At 44.9% G+C, this 22,641-nt stretch overlaps 1 protein-coding gene across 1 annotated transcript in view; it reads left to right on the forward strand.

Moving 5' to 3' along the window:
- The first annotated feature begins 3,883 nt into the window (after positions 1-3,883).
- The window catches only part of LOXHD1 (lipoxygenase homology PLAT domains 1), a 158,009-nt gene continuing 139,251 nt past the window's right edge, over positions 3,884-22,641 (forward strand). Inside the window, exons 1-2 of the mRNA XM_071730802.1 lie at positions 3,884-3,980; positions 18,738-18,852. Of these exons, the coding sequence (XP_071586903.1) occupies positions 3,884-3,980; positions 18,738-18,852 (212 nt within the window). The remainder of the gene's footprint in view (positions 3,981-18,737; positions 18,853-22,641) is intronic.

The raw sequence follows: 22,641 nt of genomic DNA on the forward strand, positions 1-22,641 counted from the left end.
CCACACAATTTTTTTTCTTTTCCTGAAGACGTGTTTTTGTTCTCTTCTGTGGGAAGTTGATGTTTTTTGCTTGGTTTTTGCTTTTTTTTTTTTTTTTTTTTTTTTTTTGGTGGAAAATTCTGGCTGTTCTGCAGCCAACACCTAAATCTAGCTCCCAGCTTTAGGCTGAAGTGTTTGTGCCTGTGATTTCTGCTGTGAGCTGACAGGCATCCCAGGGTAAGGAAGGATGACAGTTAGGAATGTCAAGGATTGTGTCTGGGGAAATGTGCTGCCTCTTTATTTATCTCAGCAGCATCCCTGAGCTCCTAAGGACCAGCAGCATCCACCTGCCTGGATGGTTCCCTTTGGACCAGAGTGCCCTTGTGCCTGCTGAGCCAACTCTCATGCTCAGGAGAGCCACACAGGGATGCACGATGTACCTTTCAGCTGCTTTCCAGGAAAATAAACACCTGAAGGTGAACAGGAAATTTCAGGCACGGAGCAGGTCCTGTAGTGCTGTTGTCCCTGGAGTTCAGCAAGTGAGAGCTGTATCATAAGGAAGGACAATGATTTTTCTTTTTTTTTTTTTTTTCCTTCCTTCTTCCTCATGATTTCAAGACCTTGGAAAAGCCATTTTGTGTTTCATCCCAAATCTGTGCTTTAACCTACTTGGAAACTGTCCCTGAATAATTCACTTTATGATGCTTAATAGAAAGATTTTCATTCAGCAACAGAGACCTATAAAAAATATGCAGTGTTTGGTGGTTTTTTTATTTTTTCTTTCTTTTTTTTTTTTTTTTTTTTTTTTTTTTTTAAATTAATATTCACATTACATTGTTGGAGACTGTCATGAAGGGTGGGACAGACCCCAACCAACCCTGGATCCTCTGGGTTTTGTGATCCACATCTGCTCCTGCCTGGGGCAATTCTGCTGCCATCCCAAGTTGTCTGCAGACTCTGGCACTAAAACATCTGCTCCTCATGTTCCTGATAACCCAGTGATGATGTCTTATCCAGGCTGGTTGCTGGAAAACCCCTAGATTTCTCTAGGAAGGGTTTTAAATCATGTGCATTAAAGACTTAGCAGGGCCAAATCCTCTGAGTTGTTAATACATATGTATTGGGCAGCAAACCATCCAGCCAGTCACACTTTATTCATCATTTTGGAGAAGCTGAGGGGTGAGATATCCTGCAGGCAGGGCAGGTGGTTGCAGGAGGCTCTGTATCATCATACTACAGCCCTATCATGGATTCATTCTCACACCTTCCATGAGGGTGAGGTAGTGCTGGGCTGACAGCCCTGCTTGGTTTCAGTGCACTTGAGCTACACCAGAGAAATTCAGTGGGGTCTTCCATATCACAGTGTTCAACTGAACTTCATTTTCTATGCCAAAACCCATAACAGAACCTTTGGAAGCAAGGAAATGCTTTTTTTTCTATTTTCTTCCCACCTGCATTCGGGTTTTCAGCCGTCTGCTCCTGGCTGTGGCTGAGGTTGCTCTGATCTGGTGGTGGTTGTCCTTTCCTTACCTTCCACAACAGCCTCCTGGAGCCTCTGCAGGGTCAGATGAACCTCAGTGGTTCTACATCCACACCATCATGTGGCTTGGACCATGGCTGAGGTGGGAAGGGAAAGACCCAAGGACCCTCATTCCCTTCCTCTCTACCCCTGTCCCTGGCAGCTGCATGTGATAGATCATAGAATCATAGAATCATAGAATCATAGAATCATAGAATTGGGTGGGTTGGAAGGGACCTCAGAGATCATCAAGTCCAAGCCTTGCTCCACTCCCCCCGTGGTTCCCAGCCCATGGCACTGAGTGCCACATCCAGGCTCTTTGGAAATATCTCCAGGGCTGGAGAATCCACCCCTTCCCTGGGCAGCCCATTCCAATGGCTGATCACCCTCTCCATAAAGAAATTCTTTCTAATGTCCAACCTAAACCTCCCCTGGCACAACTTGAGACCTCTTGTGCCCTCTTGTCTTGCTGAGAGTTGCCTGGGAAAAGAGCCCAATCCCCCCCTGGCTCCAACCTCCTTTCAGGGAGTTGTAGAGAGTGATGAGGTCTCCCCTGAGCCTCCTCTTCTCCAGCCTCAACACCCCCAGCTCCCTCAGCCTCTCCTCACAGGACTTGTGCTGGATCCCTTCCCAGCCTCCTTGCTCTTCTCTGGACCTGCTCCAGCACCTCAAGCTCCTTCTTGAGCTGAGGGGCCCAGAACTGGACACAGGACTCAAGCTGTGGCCTCCCCAGGGCTGAGCACAGGGGCAGAATCCCTTCCCTGGACCTGCTGGCCACGCTGTTCCTGAGCCAGCCCAGGATGCCATTGGCCTTCTTGGCTACCTGGGCAAATGGATGTTGGATGTTGGATGCTGACATCCCTGGACACAAGTGGGGTGCTGGACATGCTTCATGCTGTGATGTCCTTCCAACCACAAAGTTGCATCATTTGTTTTTCCCATCCTTCACCTGTCTCACCTCAGTCTGTGCCCGTGAGAGCTGTGAGATGGGTTTATTTGTGCTTGTGCTCAGTTATTAATCTAAGATTTATGTCTGCTTGTCAGCCAGGATAGGTTGCTATGAGGGTGCCTGGGGTAAAAAACATTCAGTGTCTCATTCTGGTTGTGGTGTTCATTTATTGAGCATTGACTTTTCATTGGGTTGGAGGTGCAGCACAGTGGTGGGGATGAAGGAGCTGGATGCAGGAGTGTGATGATGATGCTGAAGGTCTCCAGACAGAGATGCTGGAGGTATTTTTTTATTCTGGTCACTGGCCTGTCTGGTCAAAAAAAACCCAACTAAAACTAAACATGTAAAGTTGAGACTTTTGTTGTCAGTAAGGTGATCCTGACACCATGAATAATGGAGAGGAAATGCAGACCAGTGCGATATGGTTGCTTGGTGGGTCTCCTTTTTCACCTGCCCATCTGTCTTATAAACACATGAGTGGGTAGCACTAATTTTTCATGAGGTTTATGAAGCTGCTTCATGTTATGAAGAGGTGAAATGCCCCTGTTTTATCCTGCCTTAGGCTGTCATGTGAAGGGCAAGAAGGAACTTGACCACGTGCCCTCATCTGGCCAATTTTCCAGGGAGCTACAACCTTGATTGGCACATCCTGATACTGTAGACCCAGATTGTTAATTGACCCTGAGCAGGGGCTGGTGCAGCACTGAAAAAAAAAAAAAAAAAAAAAAAAAGAGAAAGTTCTCAGCAGAGACCAATGAATAAATCATAATTATGAAAAGGAGAAAACCCAAAGACCAGGTGAGACGAAAGAGAGAGGAAGGTGCCTCAGTCAAGGAGGTGAAGGAAGTCAGGAAGAGTCAGAAGGAGGTGAGGTGTCAGCACCTGTGGGTTGTGAAGGGCAAGGAACTCCAGGAGATATCTACCCCAAAGTGTGGAGGAGGAAAAACACTGCAAGACCAGGCAAGCCAGCCCTAGGAAAGGAGAAGAAGACTTAGGGGCTCTGGCAACCTGTAAAAGAGTCAGAATAGGTGGCAGAAGTGAAGTGAAGGCGACCATATTGAGCTATTAAAAGTGTAGGGCTGAAAAACAATGACATGAAAGAAAATACCAAAAAGAACAAAGTAGAAGAGGATGAGGAGGAGGAGGAGGAGAAGGAGGAGGATGAGGAGGAAGAGGAAGTGGTGGAAGAAGTAGTTGAGGAGGTAGTTGAGGAAGACAGGGAAGATGAAAGCCAGGAGAAAAAAAGCAAAAAGAAATCAAAATCTGAGGGATCAGAGCAGGGTGGGGAAGTGAAGAAAAAGAAAAAGAAAAAATCCAAGCGAAGAGACTATAGCAGTGAGGATGAGGATGACTATGAGCGCCGGAAAAAAAAGAAGAAAAAAGGCAAAAAAGATAAGAAGAAGAAGAAGAAGGGTGACAAGTCAAAGAAGGAAAATATGAAGGATAATTTTTTGGAGCTGTATGAGCAGGAGCTTCGGGACTATCATTCGGACTCCTCCAATGCAGCAGAAGATGAGTACAACCACAAGAAAGGTCAGCTCCATCCTTTCTCATCTCCCCTCTTGAGCAGGCAGTTCTGCTGCTGGGCCCATGGATGTCCACCCTGGGGGGACCCTTCCTGTGGGGGGCAGGCACTAGTCATTCCTCCTTGGGCAATATTTCTAATTTAATAAGTGTTTTTACTGTGTGGGGTGGCACTGACAGATTGTGTTGGCTTTTCACTTTACGGAGTCGCTTTGCCATGTGCACAGTACTGCTGTAATTACATGCTCCTAATTAGTGTTTGCTTTGTGGTGCCCTTCAGAAGCTGCAAGCAGCAGGCTCCCCTGGTGTAAGTAGGGGAGGTGGGAAGATGCAGGGTGCAGCTCGGGCTGATGCAGCAGGAGATACGTTGGATGCTCTCAGTGGGGTGCTGAGCATTGGTGCAGAAGGAGGAGGCTCAGAACAGCATCTCTCTGACTGTTGTAATTCAGCAAATGGGCAAGAGAAATCATAGAATTCTAAATATAGCTGGGTTGGAAGGAACCTTCAAGCTCATCCATTCCCAATCCCTTTCCACGGGCAGGGACACCTCCCATCAGCCCAGGCTGCTCCGAGCCCCATCCAACCTGACCTGAGACACTGCCAGGGATGGGGCAGCCACAACCTCCCTAGGAAACCTATTTCAATATCTTACTACCCTCATGGTGAAGAATTTTTTTCCTAGTGTCTAACCTAAATCTACCCTCTTTCAGTATAAATACTGCTAGTCATCCCTAAACCTTAATGTTGGTGCAAGAAATAACCTGCTGGTCCTACATGCACAGCTGAGTGCACAGTGAGCTGCACAAAGATTAAAGGTTTTGCTTGTTGCAGTCAGATTCCTTAGAAGACACTGGTCTGGAGAAGGATTACAGCCACCAGCCTGGCAATGTCTAGGCAGCAAGTGGAAAAAGAATGTGCTTTAGCATTTTATCTGCTGGGTGGCAGCTAGCAATCCCCCCACCCACCCCAGCAAACCTGCAATACTGTGGCAGGGATGTAAGCAAAATGCCAGGCAAACAGCAAAGGTGAGACCTCCCCTAGAGAATCTCATCCAGTTCTGGGCTCCCCAGTTCAAGAGGGACAGGGATTTACAGAAGAGAGTCCAACGGAGGGCTAGGAGGATGATGAAGGGTCTGGAATATCTGTCTGATGGAGAAAGGCTGAGAAACCCGGGGCTTTTTGGTCTGGAGAGGGGAGGGGGGATCTAATTAATGTGTATAAATACATGAGACCTGGGGGTCAAGAGGAAGGGACCCCCAGGTTCCTGAGGACAACTTCTGACTTGTGCCATGTGATAGGATGAGGGGAAATGGATTCAGGATAGAGCACAGGAAGTTCCACCTCGACAGGAGGAAGAATTTCTGTACTATAAGGGTTACAGAGCCCTGGAACAGGCTCCCCAGAGACGTTTTGGAGTCTCCTTGGAGACTTTCAAGATCCATATGGATGCATTTCTGAGTTACCTGCCCTGAGTTTGGTCCTGGGGTGGCAGGGAGGTTGGACTCAATGATCTTCAGAAGTCCCTTCCAACCCCTGACATTCTCTGATTCTGTGATTCTATGGTGTAGCTCCATGATCCAAAGAAAAAGCTCTCAACAGGTAGGAAAATGCTCCCAGGGACATCAAGGTTATCTCCTTACCAGGGAGGTGGGCAGCAAGGAGGTAATGGGCAGCCAGGAGGTGACGCTGGCCACTGGATCCTGGGGTGACTGGGACAAGACAAGCTCTTGGTGGTGTGGTTTCCCTGCCAGTTAATTGGAGTAATAATTTTTTGTGCCTGTGGTAAACTGGAGAATGGAGCGTGCCTAAGAGTTCTTGTAAAGCATGTCATGCTTGTGGTGTGGCTGTGGGTTAAGTACAACTGATGACTTCTGTGGCAGTGCCAGATGGCAGCACTGGGAATAGAGAAGTGACTGATGCAGGAACACTGAGCCTCTCCCATATACACTCTATTTAGGTCAAGCACATAATGCTGCTTCTGTTGGGATGGCTCTTCAGTGGGAGAGAAGTTGTCTCGTCTCATACAAAGTGGTTTGTTTTTTGTTTTTTGTTTTTCTGCTAAAAGAATAATAATAACTTGAATTTTTCAAATAAAGTTCCCACAAATTGAAAGCTCATAGAATGGTTTAGGTTGAAAGAGACCTTGAAGACCATCTAATTCCAACCCACTCCAGCCATAGTCAGGAATTTTCCTGTACTCTTTCAAGAGTGACAGATTGGACAGTTTGTACAAAACAAGCAGGATCTTATTAAAACTGATATTACTGTGATTGTGCTGAAGGACATAAATCAGGACCTCTACTCCCCCGTGAAAGTGCTGGGGCACCTGCTTATTGCTTGGCATTATCAGACCTAGAGTGATAACCTCAGCAAGAGTTCAGAGCTGGCTTAGTTATTGAACAGGGATTGATGTTACCTCCCATCCATTGCTAAGCCAGACCTCCTCTCCTCTCTCGGGGATCTTTCTGGCTTAGCAAAATGTTACCTAAAAAAACACTGCCTCCTTCTTTATCAGGTTTCTATTTTTCTCCCTGTCTGTGTCCAGCTGCTCCACACTGTTTTCAAGCAGCGAGGCACAACGTGACCTTCTGGCTTATCTGGGAGTTGTTTTTCACCAGAGAGCAGAGTGAATTTTGGGTCTCTTTTCCCACACTGAGGCAGAGCATCCTGCTAGAGGGACACCTCCTACCAGCCCAGGTTGCTCCAAGCCCCATCCAACCTGACCTGAGACACTGCCAGGGATGGGGCAGCCACAGCTTCTCTGGGAAACCTGGCACAGGGGCTCAGCACCCTCAAATTAAAGAATTTCTTCCTAATGTCCAACCTAAATCTCCCTCTTCCAGTTTAAAACTGTTCCCCCTCATCCCATCCCTCCCTGCCCTTGTCCCCAGTCCCTCCCCAGCTTTCCTGGAGCCCCTTCAGGCACTGGAAGGTGCTCTAAGGTCTCCCTGCAGCCTTCTCTTCTCCAGGCTGAACAACCCCAACTCTCTCAGCCTGGCTCCAGAGCTGCTCCAGCCCTCCCAGCATCTCCAGGGCCTCCTCTGGACTCACTCCAACAGCTCCATCTCCTTCTGGGCTTGGGGACCCCAGAACTGGACCCAGCACCCCAGGGGGGTCTCCCAGAGTGGACCAGAGGGGGACAATCCCTCCCTGACCCTGCTGGGGATGCAGCCCAGGACAGGGATGGTTTCTGGGTTTTCAGCACATGCTACTGGTTCATATTCAGCTTCTCATCTCCCAGCCCCACAAAGTCCTTCTCCTCTGAGCTCCTTCAATCCATTCTCTGCCCAAGGTAATAGCTTGGGGTTGAAACACTGCAAAAGGAATTGAGCAGGGACTTGTGTCCCATAGTCCCCACCAGAAATCTAAAACTTGGTCCAAATCCTGCAACATTTACCATCTTGAGAGCCCTGGGACCTTCAGGAGGTTTGTTAGGTGGTGAACCTCCCCAGGTGTGAACCATTGGTTCCTCCCTCAGATCATGGACTCTGCTCCCTGATCTGGTCTGTGGCTCTGTATTTGATGACCTCACCACCAGAAATTTTGGAAGTGAGTGCACGTGTGTGTGAGAAAGGAAGTGGTGGGCAAGGGAAAGGAGGAGGATGTCAGAAAGGATGTAAGAAACCATTGAAGCATGGAGGTTTTCCATCAGTAAAAAGCACTGGGCCATTTGTCACCAAAAGGCACAAGAGCAATCTACATCTGCCCCATCCTCTCACTTGAGTTCTAGCTATTCCCTCTGCTGTCCACTGTGCTCTTTATAGTTTGATCCAAAACAGCATATTTTTTGGTGTGACTTAATTGGAGGCCACTGTTTTTCTTGCAAAGCACCACTGACTGAAGGATCTGATGCTGGTCAGGTTTAGAGCAATGTGTGACCTCTGCAAAAAGCCTCCCAGAAGCTCTGGGGATATCAGCTGCCTTTGGTCCTGGTGAGTGTTTGGTAGAGATATATTTCAGTCCACAATTCCTTCTGCTGTAAAAAGAAAAGAGAGAGGTTGTAAATGTTTTATAAGCAGGCAGTCGATGGTGCCTGTGTCATCTGATGTCCTCTTTATCTACTGTCTTAGCAAACAAGAGAAGGGATCACCCCATCACACTCGATTGGTGACTGAAGAACAAGGCAAGTCCAGCTCCTGGGGAGAGGAAAACAAAAGATATTGAGTGACTGGGTGATAGTGTATCTGAGAAAATCATAGTGGAGATAGAAGGCAGTTTTAACTAATTTTCAGGTGTTGTCCATTCCTGTGATCCTGCTGCTAATGACATTAGTTATTTATTAATAAGCAATTGCAGAGTTACTTCTGCAGGACAGCTGCAGAATGTGCTGGAGAGACCTCATTGCAGCCATTTAATACATAGAGAAAGATGGAGAGAGACTTCTCACCAAGGTCTGTAGTGATATGACAACAGGCAAAGGTTTTAAGCTGAAATACAGTAGACTGAGACTGGACATAAAGAAGAAATCTTTTACAATGAGGTGCTGAGCCCCTGTGCCAGGTTTCCCAGAGAAGCTGTGGCTGCCCCATCCCTGGCAGTGTCTCAGGTCAGGTTGGATGGGGCTTGGAGCAACCTGGGCTGGTGGGAGGTGTCCCTGCCCATGGAAAGGGGTTGGGAATGGATGAGCTTGAAGGTCCCTTCCAGCCCAAACAAAAAATGGATAGGGAAGTTTAGGTGAGTCATGATGATCAGGACACCACAGAGGTCCATGGGAAATGCACATTCCCATACACAGGAGTGAAGCTTGGAATAGCTCCCGGGAGATGCAGTACTTCCAGGCTGCAGTCATCTCTTACAGGGACAAATGCTGAGCACTTTGTGTGTGAAACACTGCTGGTTTGTCCATATTGCACAAAGGGAGAAGCTGGGCTTGCCTGATCGTGGCAGTGCAGATAATAATTACAAAAGGAGGATAGTCAATTCAGAACTGCATGTTTTTATTAGCACTGTCTCAGACAGTGATGGGGGGAGGGGGGAAGTGGCACGGGTGATTTGTAAAGAGAGATACAAGCCACTCACCATTTCTTTTGATGTGCACCATCAGTATTACTGTGTTACATTTATGACATTTAGAAACTGCAGCAAAGGGTTACACAGCAAAAAAAGCATTCAGGAGACACCGAGCTGATTGCTAAATTCTGTTTAAAGTAATGGAGAAGCAGAATGGAGGAAGAGACCAAGTGCTGTGTGGTTGCCAGCTCTTTCCTTGTGCTATATACAGAGCTGGAGAGCTGTATCTCATCCATTTATGATGGATGATCACCCACTGCAAAATCACCTCATCTGCTCCCTGCACCCACTGATCTTCCCAAACCAAGGCTTTGATTAATACTGCAGACAGCAAGGAACAAGGACTTCTCTTTGGAAGACAGTTTTGGGTTGGTTTGGGTGGGTTTGTTTTTTTCCCTCCTTACTGCTAAAATGATCTTTGGGCTTAGGCATAAAACATTCAGGGAAGTGTTCTGTACTAGTGGGAGTTTGATATCTTGTGGTCCCATGGGAGATGCAAAGATGCTACCAAGGGGAGCTGATGCTGCACCTGCCCTTGGAGATGAGGTGGATCACACCTGCAGGCAGCTCAGCCTTTGCCAGAGTTGCAAAAAGCCACAAGAAATACAAATTTTAAAAAGTTTAGATCACTTTTGGAACTTGTTGGACGTGTGTACCCATGAGCTTGTATGGCAAAACAAACCAACACTAAATTACAATCTTATGGAGATGATTAGGCTGCAGGAGCACTTGCTAGTATTTTAATGTAAGCTCCAGAAAATCTCTGTGCCTGGCTATTAAACACCCCCACTAGGTACCTGGGTAGTCTAACTGGAGACTTCAAGTCACCTGGAGGTGTCAGGTGGAAATGGGGTCCCTCCTGCAGGACCCAGCAGGTACAGAACCAACCCATCCATTACCCTCAGCCTGGCTGGCAGCACCCAAAACAGGGTGCAGGGTGCAGCTGGTGTGCTGGCTGATGCCTACCCACCCACACCCCCAAGGGATGCAGTTTTCCAGCCTTACTTCTCTCCTTCCCCCCAGAATACTTAGACCTGACAGGGAAAAAAAAAAAAAAAAAAAAAAAAAAAAAAAAGTGTTATCTTCTTGATTGTCTGCAACTGCTTTTTAGACTGAATGCTTCGGCTCAGGACTTCAACAGAAAAATCTCTAAGAGTTTCTGAAGAGAAACTGAGCAAGGTTTCCTCAGGAAGCAGATGTTAAATGCATATATTAATATATTTGATATTAATATATTCAATTAGAGATGTGTTGCCATCAACCCGTGTGTCAGATCAGACTGGATTTAAAGTTCTGTACCATTTGAGGTGTAGTGCAAGGTTTCTTCCTCATGAAATGTGACCCTTGGAACTTGATCACATTGGAATAATTGAAGATATTTTTTTTAATTTATTTTTGTTTCTTCTGCTTGTTTGTTTACCCGTAAGAAACTAGGAGAGGTCCCTGTGTTTTTTAGAAAATCCAAGATTTCCCTGTGTAGTTTTTCATTCCCTGGTATTTTAAAGATGATGAGTTTCATTACCATTTTTACTGTAGCAAATACATGACTTGCAGACTCTCCATGAAGCTGTTTGTCATCCTTTCCCTGGGTATTTGGACAAGTATCTGAAGACTGTGCCACAAGAACAAAAGAATTGCCACCATCTGGATGGAAATCTGGGGCAGAAAATTGTAGTGAGTTATAAGGGGCTCAGCACACACAGGGAACCAGGGCAAGGCAGATTTTTATTCCAGCTCAGTCAGTCCCCTGCACAGCCTCAGGTTTATCCATCTGAGCCCCAGGAAAGCAGAGCCTGGTGCTGGGGTTGGTGCTGGGAACATCTGACTACTGCCAGGATGCTTTACTGGGGGTTTCTGTGTCAGCTGTTGAGGATGTGACCAGAATGTCACTTCCAGATTCACAGTATACTTTTTGTCAGGGTAAGGCCTCTGTTTGGCTGATTATTGCTGCTTAACAAATATTAGTTTATTCTCAGTGCCTTGCTGGTGCAGATGTTTCCTTAAGCATCATCAGGGAAGTTTTTCTGCTCCCTTTGTTATTTAATTCCTTGCTGGACACTGCTGAGCAACACCATGTCACAAATGCCTGAGTGGAAACACTTGAAAACATCCTGAAAATAATAATTGTGGCTTTTGTTGAGGGATTTGTATGCATCTATATGCACTCACTGGACTCAGCTCACACAGTGGTTGCTCACTGTTACTGTAACTGGATGTGGCTGTTGGAAACTCTTCATCTTCTCAGCATTTCACCCCCTGTTCAGATCCCCTGTATTTTCCCACATCAGTTTGGTGTCCTCCATTTTACAGATGTCTGTATCACAGAAGTATCTCTATCAGACTTGCTCTATGAGCTGCAAGTGTTCATCAGGAGATACTTGCAAAGAATGAAGAAGCAGGAGGTGGAAACATCAGAGGTTGTAACCACCCGTGTTTATTTTGGTGGTTTATGGTTGTTTTTTTTTTTTTTCTTTAATAAATATTTTCTAAGGTACTAGCTGGACAGTGTTAGCTGTCTGTCATGAACTATTAAGTTAAAGAGTTATGATTGATTCACACTGACATCTAACAATGTGCATATAAATACAAGTAACATACCTGTCTTATATCTGTAAGAAGCTTCTGACAGGTATCAGACCCTGCTTATGGCATCCATCAGCCTGAGACACAGCTGGAAATAGAGTCTCAGGAGCAGAAGGTGCTGGTTTCTGAGCTGAGAACTGCCAAAGGCACAGTGTCACCCCTTAGCTTACAGGTGGTGTCCCTGCTATGGGATGACTTTCCCTGCTCACAGCATCACTTGGTCCTTTCCTGTCATGGCTCTGCCAGCTGTTGATCCCAAACAGGATCCTGCTGTGTTCCCTGCCCCAGACCAAGGGTTTCTGACACCTGTGTCATTGTCAACATGTTTCTCTCTGGAAAAGCAACACAAGCCATTCCCTAGAAACAAACCAGGAGAAATGTCCTGCTCCTGCTGGGGGACATCCAGGATCCAACACCTGCAGTGCCTCCAGAGCAAGGGTGCTGGAGGGACAGCAAAAAAAGGTCGTGGTGAAATCCCTTTTCCTGGGTACTGGGGATGAGAGCTGGCAGCAAGGACAGCATCTCTCCTTGGTCTTGGTTGTCCTGCTGCCTAGAAGAACGTGGGGCTGTGGTTTGAATCTGGTCTAAGGGTGATGTGACAGAGAGCAGGGAATTAATTCCAGCTGCATTCTGCAGATACACTGCAGGCTTTGCTTGTTCAATAGCTCAGGTGAAATCCACTGCAGATTTTACCCAGGCTGCATTTTACACTTCCCCTTGGACAGCAGTGTCTGACATTGCTGTCCTCAGCTGTGATTCAGAGACACCCAGTGTCCTGGCAGGCCCTCACTCTCTCCAAAAGATAATAAGAGAAATGGAACAGGTTTTTTTCTTGGAAATGTTTCTCTTCCCTGAGGCACAGTGTTTTCCTCCAGCGCAATTTAAACTTGAATACCGAAGATGTTGATTGCTAAGCTAATTCTACTTTGCCATTCCAACAAAGGATTGAGATTTTTTTTTTTTTTTTCTGGTCATGCTAAGGCAAAAGCAGTTTTAAGTGATAGCTGGAGCACCAGATGAATTGAGTTTGGCTTCCTACGGTGCATGAGAACGAAATCTTGATTTTGCAATAGCTGATGAAGTAAAACAAACTCCAAACTACAACCACTCTGCCTGTGGGAACAGGCGGGACAGTATTCAGTTCTGGATTATTTTTAAATGGATAAGTGGTGTTTCAGAGATCAAGGTAATGCTATTTGTGTGTGCCCAAAGACGTAAGTTTGCAGCAAGCTTCCATGATTCATGCCTGTGAAGTGTTTCAAAATGATACTATTAATTCTGCAATTTTTTTAATATAATCTATGAATAGCAAAATGTATAACAGTGGGCAACCGGTCCAAATATTAATGGAAAAAAAATCCTTCTGTTTTGAAATGAATAATTGATTTGGCATCCATACTGGACTCAAAAGCTGCTTTCCCTAAAGCATATAAAGAGCAAGCAATCTCTCATAGTGTGTGAGGTCCAAATCTGCTCACAGTTGTACCAATAGGAATCCAAAGCCATTGTGCTCAAGTCAATGGACTTAGCTGGGATTTGCCCTACAGCAAATGAGGAAAGAATTTGACTCATTTTGTGTATGACAAGGGATTACTGCCCAAATTGTGGCTTGATAGAAACAAACAAGGGCAGATTTCAAAGGCCCAACTTCACGGTGTATAAGGGATGGTTCTGATAAAACTGTTCTGATAACCACAGTAAGTGTTTAACTGGTGTTTTCATGTGCATAGAACATCATTTTTATCAAAGATCACCTGTTACGCTCAGCAGAGACCCTTGAAAACTTCTGAATATTTTGAATAAATCTCAAGGTATTCTTCAGGTGTTCCAAGACAAGCAGAGGCAGAAATGATTCAGTAGAAGCCAGAGAGATTGGTGTTGGCATGAATCAACATTGTGTGAACATTGAGAATAACCAGTGAATTTCCAGATGGGAAGATGGTGAATTGCAAACAACCAAGAGGGAGTTAAATGCATCCTGCTAAATGAACCCACGAGAAGGGAGCTCTGAGCTGTAGCTTCAGAGCAGTTTGTGTTGGTTTGGGTTCATGTTCCAGACAAGGATGGCATCTGTCTGGTTTCTTCTACTCCTTGGTGTAGGAGGAAGGTTTAGCTCTTTGCTGACCTTGTGCCTGCAGCCTGAGGGCATGGGCTTGTGGATCTTTGAGGAATCAGGCAGGGGTGAGGGAGATGAGGTTTGCCATGGGTATGATGCTGTGTGATACTTCAGCTCAGGAGGGGGTAAAAAAGCAGAGATACTGGAGGCTGCCTCCAGGGCACTGGTGCTTCTGTGCCAGCCAGGATTTTCCATTTCTGCAGCCACCTTGGAGCTTTCACCCCCTCTGTTTCCCATGCTCACAGCATGTCTCAGCTCTTGTTTCTTTCTTCCCTCCTCCCTACCCAAACTCTTTGATGGCTCATCACAGCCCTTGGTGTCTTACACCACCTGCTGATTCATTCTTGTGGAATAACCCTTATTTTTTTTCCTACTCTTTGCAAGACAAGGGTCAGGCACTGCCGTGAGCTCCAGCTCAGTTCTCCATACTCACAGAATGAGAACGTGAACGGAAGGGATCTCCAGTCTGATGTTGTTAGAGTCAGAAAAACCTGAATTTATCTGCCAGAGCAATCCTCTGCCTTGAAATATTCTCTCCTTGTGCAGCTAAGGGAACTTTTCTTGCTCCTAGCTAAAGGATCTCAGTCTCCACTTGTCAGTCTTCTCAGTTTTACAATACTTTTAGCAACCATTTTGAAGTTAGTGTTTCTCTGCTCTGGCCATTGAATGGACAGGTTTATAGTACCAGCTTTTTCTTCAAGACAGGGAAATGGTTTTAAGTTCTTCCAGCCAACTCTGCAGTGTGACTTGACACAGCTTTTATGCTGCCTTCCTCTTTCATTTGAAACAACCATTTTTGAATGCTTACTTTCAGGAAAAAAAAAACCTACTGTCCATTATTTCCTTTATTGAGCTTGTGGATGCCCACGAAAAGCACTGATAGATCTGCAGTCCACAGCAAATCAGCTCTGTTCAGCCTGCTGAAACTTTCACTGGTTTCTGCAGTCCTGATGCTGGGGAGCTGAACAGTGGAGCCAGCTGGGGCTTTGATACCTACCAGATGAGAAAATTACACTGAATGACCCCTGATTGAGATGATATTTGGGACAAATGAATCTGTATCAGTGGCTGAATTAAAAGCTTTTTACTGACTCTGCCTAGCCTAGTGGGAGAAAAGAAAGATTTGGGGACTGGCCTGAAAGTCAAGCACTCCCATACTAACCTTGTAGTTTACTGTAACTTGGCCATGTTCTGGGTGTTCAGAGTAGACTTAACTTCACACTGGGGGTGAGATTCTTTTTGCCAATTAAAAGCACCTAAATGTAGGTGTCATCCTGTGAGCAGCATCCTGTACAGCAGGATGAGATTCAAACTGGGATCCAGTACTCTCACTTTTGCTTCTGTGACCTCTCTCTGGGGCTCCTCTACCCATCTTGAGTGATTAACTCAGCCAACAATTGTAGGAGGAGTGTCCAGGAGTAGCACAGGTGGAGAGGAGAATCTTAACACTGGGTTAGTGACCAAGCAGCAGCTTTGGCAGAGAGGCAAGGACACTTGGAGCATCTGGTCCATATTTGAAGGGAGGCAGATGACCAATACCAGTGCTTGACACCAGGATATGGAAATGTCATGATTTGCATCTTATGTTTGACCAAGAGGGAAACAGAAGTACAGTGAATACAAATCCACACAGAGTTTAAGAGATCTCTGACAAAGTACTTTTCAAAGTGTAGGACCTGAGGAACACAGGTAATTATTGTAGACAAAAGTTATTTCAAAGCTCTTAAGAAGGATCAAGTTCTGCTAATTAAGACAGGGAAGATCTAGATTGTGTGGCAAAAAATGTATGATACTTGATATATTAAATTTCTGGATTTTCTTAATCACCTCTTCACATTTGGGAAATTGAAGTAGCGAAAATTGATCTTCCTAGACCTGATTCTACCCTTTGTTAGAAGTGTGAATTACACAGAAATCCATTTTCAAGTTTTCAGTTAATTTGCCTTTATTGTCCCAAATCATGAAGTATCATAAAGGTATCATGAAGTATCATAAAGTACACAATGTTCACACTTGGGATTTGCTAAGGCTGGGCATGTCACCTCAAAGCCAGAATGTCTAGTTGTTCAGGAGCAAAGTCCCGGTTTGGCTAAGAAGTCCTATTAGCCTACAGTTCTTTTTGTCTCACATCACAGATACTGTGGTACACTTTTCCATAAAGAATCAACACCAATATTAGCATTAAACTTTTTTTTTCCTGAAAAACAAGTCATGAGCCCTGCGTCCATGGCATCACTGGAAAGCTCTGATGTCATATACTTGCACAGCTGGCTGCACAGCTGGAGAAAAGATGGCAGGGTTCCTCTCCCCTTCCAGGAGTGCACTTGTAAAATGTGGTGACATGCTGGTGTCACCAACCCAACCCTTCCTTTAGTGTCTCAGTGAAAAGTTAATTAAAGTGGTGCTAACCACCGCATATGCTCAGTAATGATATGTGCTGCTTGAGCAGGGCTCAGCACATCTGTCCCAGTAAAAATTCATCATCCCTGTGCTGCCTGCTTGCTGTGGCCTGTGGAGGCTGAATTTGGGGTAGTGAACCTGAAGTACAAGTGTGCATGTAGCCATGGCTTGTGTTTTCCTGCAACTCCCACTGTGGGAATCAGTGGAGGGTTTTGATTTTTAAGGTGAGAATACAGTGGCTTGTTGATGGTGTTGTCTTAGACAAGTAATTTCCTTGTACCCCATCATCTGATTTGTCAGGAGTTGTAAAGCAGAAGTAGATCAGTCTGAGTTACACCTTCCATAGGGAATTAAGGTGAGATGTATAGATGAGGTGATGACAACACCCGTAGAGGTGCAGCAGACCGGTTCAGGGTTGGGTTTCACTTGATGTAATGTGGGCAGATGCAACATGACAGACTCTGCCTCTCACACGTAAGTCCTAGCACTTCCCTACCAGTAAAATAGAAATCCTCTAGAAAGCCTGCCTGAGCTTTTGAAGGGAAATCAGAGACTGTTGTGATGTCTTTTTTTCCCTCCCTTTTCACAGGGAAAAAATGTGTGTCCACCAGCATGGCGCTGGGCACAACCTGACCTCAGCCCCCGAAAACAAGAAGAGGGACAAATTTTGCTGAGCCTGTTGTGGGGAGAGGGGGATGGTGTGTTAAAGGCCCTGTTCCCAAATGACAGCTTGCAGAGGGATGCTCAGCTGCCACTGACACTCTGTCAGTGCCTGTCGGATGCTCTGACAGTGATAAGTAGTTCCACAGTACAGATAATTTGCAGCGAGCTCTGAGATGGCCAGACATAAGAGGCTGTTACCCGTGAGTCCAGCAGGATTATAACTTAATGATGTCAGTTCCTTGTTTCTGGAGCAGAGCTGCTACAGTGCTGGAAACCACGAAGCCATCAGCAGTGAATCACTGGGGCAGGGTGGATTATGGTCCCTCTCCTCTTAATTGTGAATGTGAGGACGTTGTTTGTCTCTCCCTGCTATGCCAAACAAACATCTCCTGTTGGCATGTGTGAGTGCTAACAGGAGGAAGGTGAAATGAAAACATTTTTCGTGCATATTACTCATATGCAAGCTATGGATTTTTTTTTTTTTTTTTTTTTTTGCAAAGAAATTTCCTCTTCCTTTGAGCCCATAAAAGAAATATGCCAGACCGAGGGATTCCTAAAATTTGCCAGAGCATAGATCATAACTTACTGCATTTATTATAATAATGTCCCCTTCCTGTCCTATTTCCATGCATGGGAAGGTGAGATTAGGAAAATATTGTGGGTTTTTTCTTCTGTCTCAGTGCAACAGAGCTGCTGGAAGTGAGGAGCAGTTTCAAATCAGTCTTACATGAGAAGCCTGGGTTTGTGCTCTGGTGCTCCATCTCCATGCTTCTCAGTTAAAATGGTGATTTAATTTCTTCTTTGTGATGCTTTGAGGGAAGAGTGCTAGTGGCAAAAATCATTTGATGCTCAGAGCAGAGAATCCCAATCTTTTTTTTGTCTCCTTTGAATATCTGCGTGATGTAGCAAGGCAGAAGTTGGCATTAATAAAATACATAACAGTACTGATGCACCCTTTAAGAAGGAGGTTTTTACAGCATTAGTATGAAATATCACATACTTCACAGTCAAACTGCTCAGGGTGAAATGACAGAACTTCAGTCTTTCTTCCATCTTATATCTGAAATACCATTATTAGCTCATGACCATAATATGCTCAAAAGCCAAAAAGGGACATCAAGTCTGGTCTGGTCATGGGCAAAGTTTTTTGATTTCCTCTGATTCCTTCTCTCCTGAGCCAACCAAGACATGTCCTTCAGAAAGACAACCTGTTTTCAAGCCTAAAGCCTTGTTCAGACTTCACTCATCATCCTGCTTAAGAAATGTGTGTCTGACTGTAATTTGAACTTATCTAGCTCTACTGCACAGCCATTGGATCTTGTCCATCTCCACTTGAATAAAAGGCTCTTTTTAACTTGTGATTCTTCCAAGAAGATATTATGTGGTAATGAAGTTGCCACTTAAACTACCGCTTGGAAAGATAAATTTATAGAGGTTTGATGCTCTAATTTAAGCATTTTCCTCCCTTATTCTCATCATGATTTACCACTTGGTCTTGGGTAAAGTCTCCAGAACAACTGTAGTGCAAGCTTTCTGGTGGCAGTGATTTCTCAGGTTTTTACAGATCTGTTATCAGAGCAAACAGGGAAAGCGTGCGTCGCATTGACATGTGCATAGAAGAAAAATGGCTCAACAGCTTTACTCTAGCACTTGACATAAATTCATCTGTTCTATGTAATGCATGCACATGTGCTATGGTAGGGGAGGTGATGCCTTCACGGGGAAGCATTTTATTTTGAGCAGAATCTGTCCTAACTCAACCCCTCTCTGCCCATGTAGGATGTCCCCAGCAGTTTCACTTGGATATGGTGATTTCCACCCTTTGTGTTGATCCTTAGCAGGTCCCTGTCCAACACATGGGGTTTTTTTTAAAATGGTGGGTGCAGCAATCCACCTCTGGGGATTCATCTCAGGTTTGGGGATGACTTGGATCTCTGCTGTATAAGATGAGGAATTTCTCTTGTTGTCCTGATCTTTCTTTTCTCCTTCCACAGTTTACGAGGTGGTGACAGTGACGGGAGATGTCCGGGGAGCAGGAACTGATGCCAATGTCTTTGTCACTCTATTTGGAGAGTTTGGGATCACTCCCAAGACTCATCTCACAAGCAAGTGAGTATCTGGAAGGAAATCTCTGTCCTTGAGGCCTGCTCCTCAGCAACTTTTATTGTGTTGTGATGAAATGTAGCATTGTGATGATGGATACAGAAGGAACAACTCTAAAAGGTATTTCAAGGTCACCAGGGATCTCTGAATTTTTGCTGTTGCATATTTCTTACCAAATCCCTTGCAAACCTGTGTTCCTTTCTGTAGGTGGAAATGTGTGTTCAGATCCAAATTATATAAGGCTCACACATGCAAGGTGTGGGGGTATTTGCTTTTCTTTAAGCTTAAATTAGGAGCTCCCAGTTTAGCAGCTGAGAATACTCATTGCTTGTTGGAGTGGGCATGATGGGCCACGCTCACGTGCCTAAATCCCTATGAGGTCTCCATTCTCAGTCAGGTATAAAGCTGTGCATCCTGGAATGTATCTGAAGAGTCACCCCAGTGGGTTTGAAGTAAAGTTCTTGATGGGTAACCACCCACAGCCAGCCTTTGGATGCAAGCAGAAATGGAAGAGTTTAAGCTGTTTCTTAATTTAGGCTGTTTCCATCCTGTCTGCTGGATCCTTGGTTGCACACCACTGTGGTTGCCCATCACTATTGGCAGAATTGCTTTCTTTTCCTCCAGCTGATGTCTGTGCAGCCCTATGCATGCAACTTTTCAGTTCTCAACACTATGTTGAACTTAATGGAAGCCACATTTTATAATTTGAGAACCTACTACCAGACCTTTTGCTCTCTCGAGACATTTATTTAAAAAAAAAAAAAAAAAAAAAAGTGACCATCAAGACCATCATTTGCTCAGTTCTGATGAAAGTACCAGCTCTGCCTGTGCTACTTTCTCCTTAAACAGACCATTGCACCAAGATAAAGCAGAAGTTCCTACTTCACAGGGTCTAGGAGGGGCTGTATGTCTCTGGTTTTCGGTGTTCTTAATGTTTTGGTTTTCTTGAAATTGTGCTTCAGAATTATTAATCCTGTGCTAATGTCACACGGTAACTTCACATTTTCTCCATTTCTACAGCACCGACAAGAGGTACCTGCAGCTATTTTAAATTTTACCCTCAAAAGAGCTTCTCTTCCCAGTGAAGCAACTCAAACATGAGAGTCTGTAAAGAAAATGTAATGGGAATGGTAAAGAAAATACATGAAATTTCAGCCCTGTTTGCCATATTTCAAATTCAGAAATCAGAGCTAGGCAAAGGAGTTCTATTAATCCCTAGAGACACCAGGGAGACACTTGCTGATTGCACATTATACATCTGTACAAAATGCCATGTCTCTGTTCTGTGATTTTCACCCAGACATCCCAGTGAACTGACAAAGTGGAAATCCACTTCTCTTGGTCTAACAGAGAAAAAAGTCAAGGCAAGGAGGTAAAAGATGACATCGCCCCACAGCAGGTCAGTGGCAGAGCTGGGAGCAGCAGCAGCAGCAGGTCTGCTTGGGGGAAGAGTTTCTAGCACCCAAACCTGCCTCACAGAGTTTGGCAAAGGCATCAAAGGAGCATCTGCTTTCCAGGGAGTTTCCTTGTGGTCAGCATTTACATTAAGAGCCATTTCAGTGTAAAAGTGAAAAAGTGAACCCTTCTGCATGTGGTTATGGAGGGAATCAAAATATTACTATAAAAAAAATATTAAAAAGTACTGTATGTCCTTTAGAGGAGAGGTCAAGAGATCCTTTTAATAGGTTTCTTAATCAGCTGTGGGCTTAAATGAGCTTCTGGTTGTACAAGTCATCTTTGCTGGCACTTTATGCTCTTCCCTCCTGGACTGGTGAGAAAGAAAGGACAAGCAGGGGTTATTTCCTTGAGAAAGAAAGGACAAGCAGGGGTTATTTCAGCAGCAGCAATCTGAGCTTGTTCAGTCCCAGGTTAGCATTCTGGGCTTGGTCCCTGTTGCTGCAGAGAGCAGATGGCTGAGGTGTTGGTAAGCAAGGATGAAAGGCATGGGAAGCCAACCTTCTGCAGTTCAGGGATCTTAAAAATGGTCCCGTAGGAGGTGACCGCTAGAGCTGCTACTGCAGCTTTCCACAGGGGGTTTCCCAAACATCAGCAAATTTTCTGTATCTCTAAGCAAAGTCTGGCACTTACAGAGCTTTGTCGAGGAACAGTGAGAGAAAAAAAAAAACAAAACCCAACACCCTAGTCCTAGTGTAGGAGTGTCTGCAGATCTGCTTAATTGATAGCCTTGTCTCCTAAATGTGAAGCAAGCCTTGGGAGAGTCAGTTTGCCCCCAAATTTATTGTGCAGCCTTGTGAATATGGCAAAAGGATGGAATCTCATGCATCTTTCAACTAAATGTTTACACGAGTTCACTTACAACTGCAAATGCATGACATTTTATAGGTGCTTACCTTTCCCTGTGTATGGCAGAAAGCTAAAATATCATGCATTGCCTGAAGACGGTACTGCCACTTAGCTTCTGGTTAGAAGAGGTCTTTTTCTTACTTCTTTTGTGATTGTGTGCTAGTAGTGAAATACATGACATTTCAGGCCCTTTTTGTCATGCGTGGTAAAGGGAGGACACGTCAATCTGATGAAATATCATGTGTTTGTCACACTGGCCAACTGTAAGGTAACTGTGAAAAACAGATATAAATCTTCATGAATTTGTCAGGAGCAAGAGGAGTGTTTGGGAAGAGGCAGGACCCAAATTCTGTACCAGAGTATTATTATTATTATTATTATTATTATTATTATTATTATTATTATTATTATTATTATTATTTATTGAGACCAGGAGGTTTACACAAGCAGTGTTTGGGTCTGGGAGGGATTGGAATGAATCCCCCTTTTTGCAGTCACTTCGGGAGGATGGCAACACCTCCCTCCTAGTGCCCAGGGGTGGTGGGTGGGTGCTGGCAAAGTGCTGCTCAGCATCCCTGACACCCTGCTTAAAAACCCAGCTCACACAACTCCCCAGATCCCCACCTGCCACCTTGTACCAGCTACAGCTCAGCCAGAGGCTAAAAGCACTCCCCAGACCAAGTCTCCTTCCACAGGCTCCATCATGGGCACACGGGTGGACACCAAGGCATTGCTTGGTGGCATTTTGGCACCAGAAATGTGCCAAAAACTGAGGCTGTTCCTACAGGCATGAGCTGCTTCTCCATTGTCCAACACAGACTGAACAGTGCTGGTCCTCTCTAGTGCTTTGTTTCTCCTTGTTCACCCAGCTTTCCACCACACTGGGGTGGGAGGCTGAATGCAAAACTCATCCAGGAACACTGCTGTCAGCTCATGCACAGCATTCAGTAGCAAATTTATTTATTTATTGTTAGTGTAAGTGAACTGACTTTTCAGTGCCAGGCTTACCTGGTCCAGCTTGTGACAATCAGAATAAACTTTCATGGGGCATGGGGAGATTTTTTTTTTTTTTTTTAAGAGACAGACAATATGAAACTATTTAATTCTTTTAATTGTCAGTCCCATTCCACCTGATCTTAGGTCACTATGGGGAGCTTTTTCTGCCCCTACTGGCAGCAAATACAGATAAAGTGCAGAGTACCTCTGTGGTGGTGTTTGGAAAATGTTAATATTTGCAACTCCACTGCAGCCAAGACAAGTTGTGGCAGAACAGACTTTATTGTTTAACTGCTCTGCAACAAATAAAGAAAAATACAGAGCAAGCTCATTGGCTCTGAATAATTTATGTATTAAGTTAGGAAGTGTGAGAAAGTTGGTGCAGATGGGGATGTTCAAGCTAGGGAGCATATGAGCCCCAAGTGCAGTGGAGGAAGGTTTCTTACACCTCTCACTCTGCTTCAGCACACTGAAGCACATTCAGAGATGAGTTGC

The sequence above is a fragment of the Heliangelus exortis genome, chromosome Z, assembly GCF_036169615.1.
Source record: "Heliangelus exortis chromosome Z, bHelExo1.hap1, whole genome shotgun sequence".
Taxonomy (NCBI): domain Eukaryota; kingdom Metazoa; phylum Chordata; class Aves; order Apodiformes; family Trochilidae; genus Heliangelus; species Heliangelus exortis.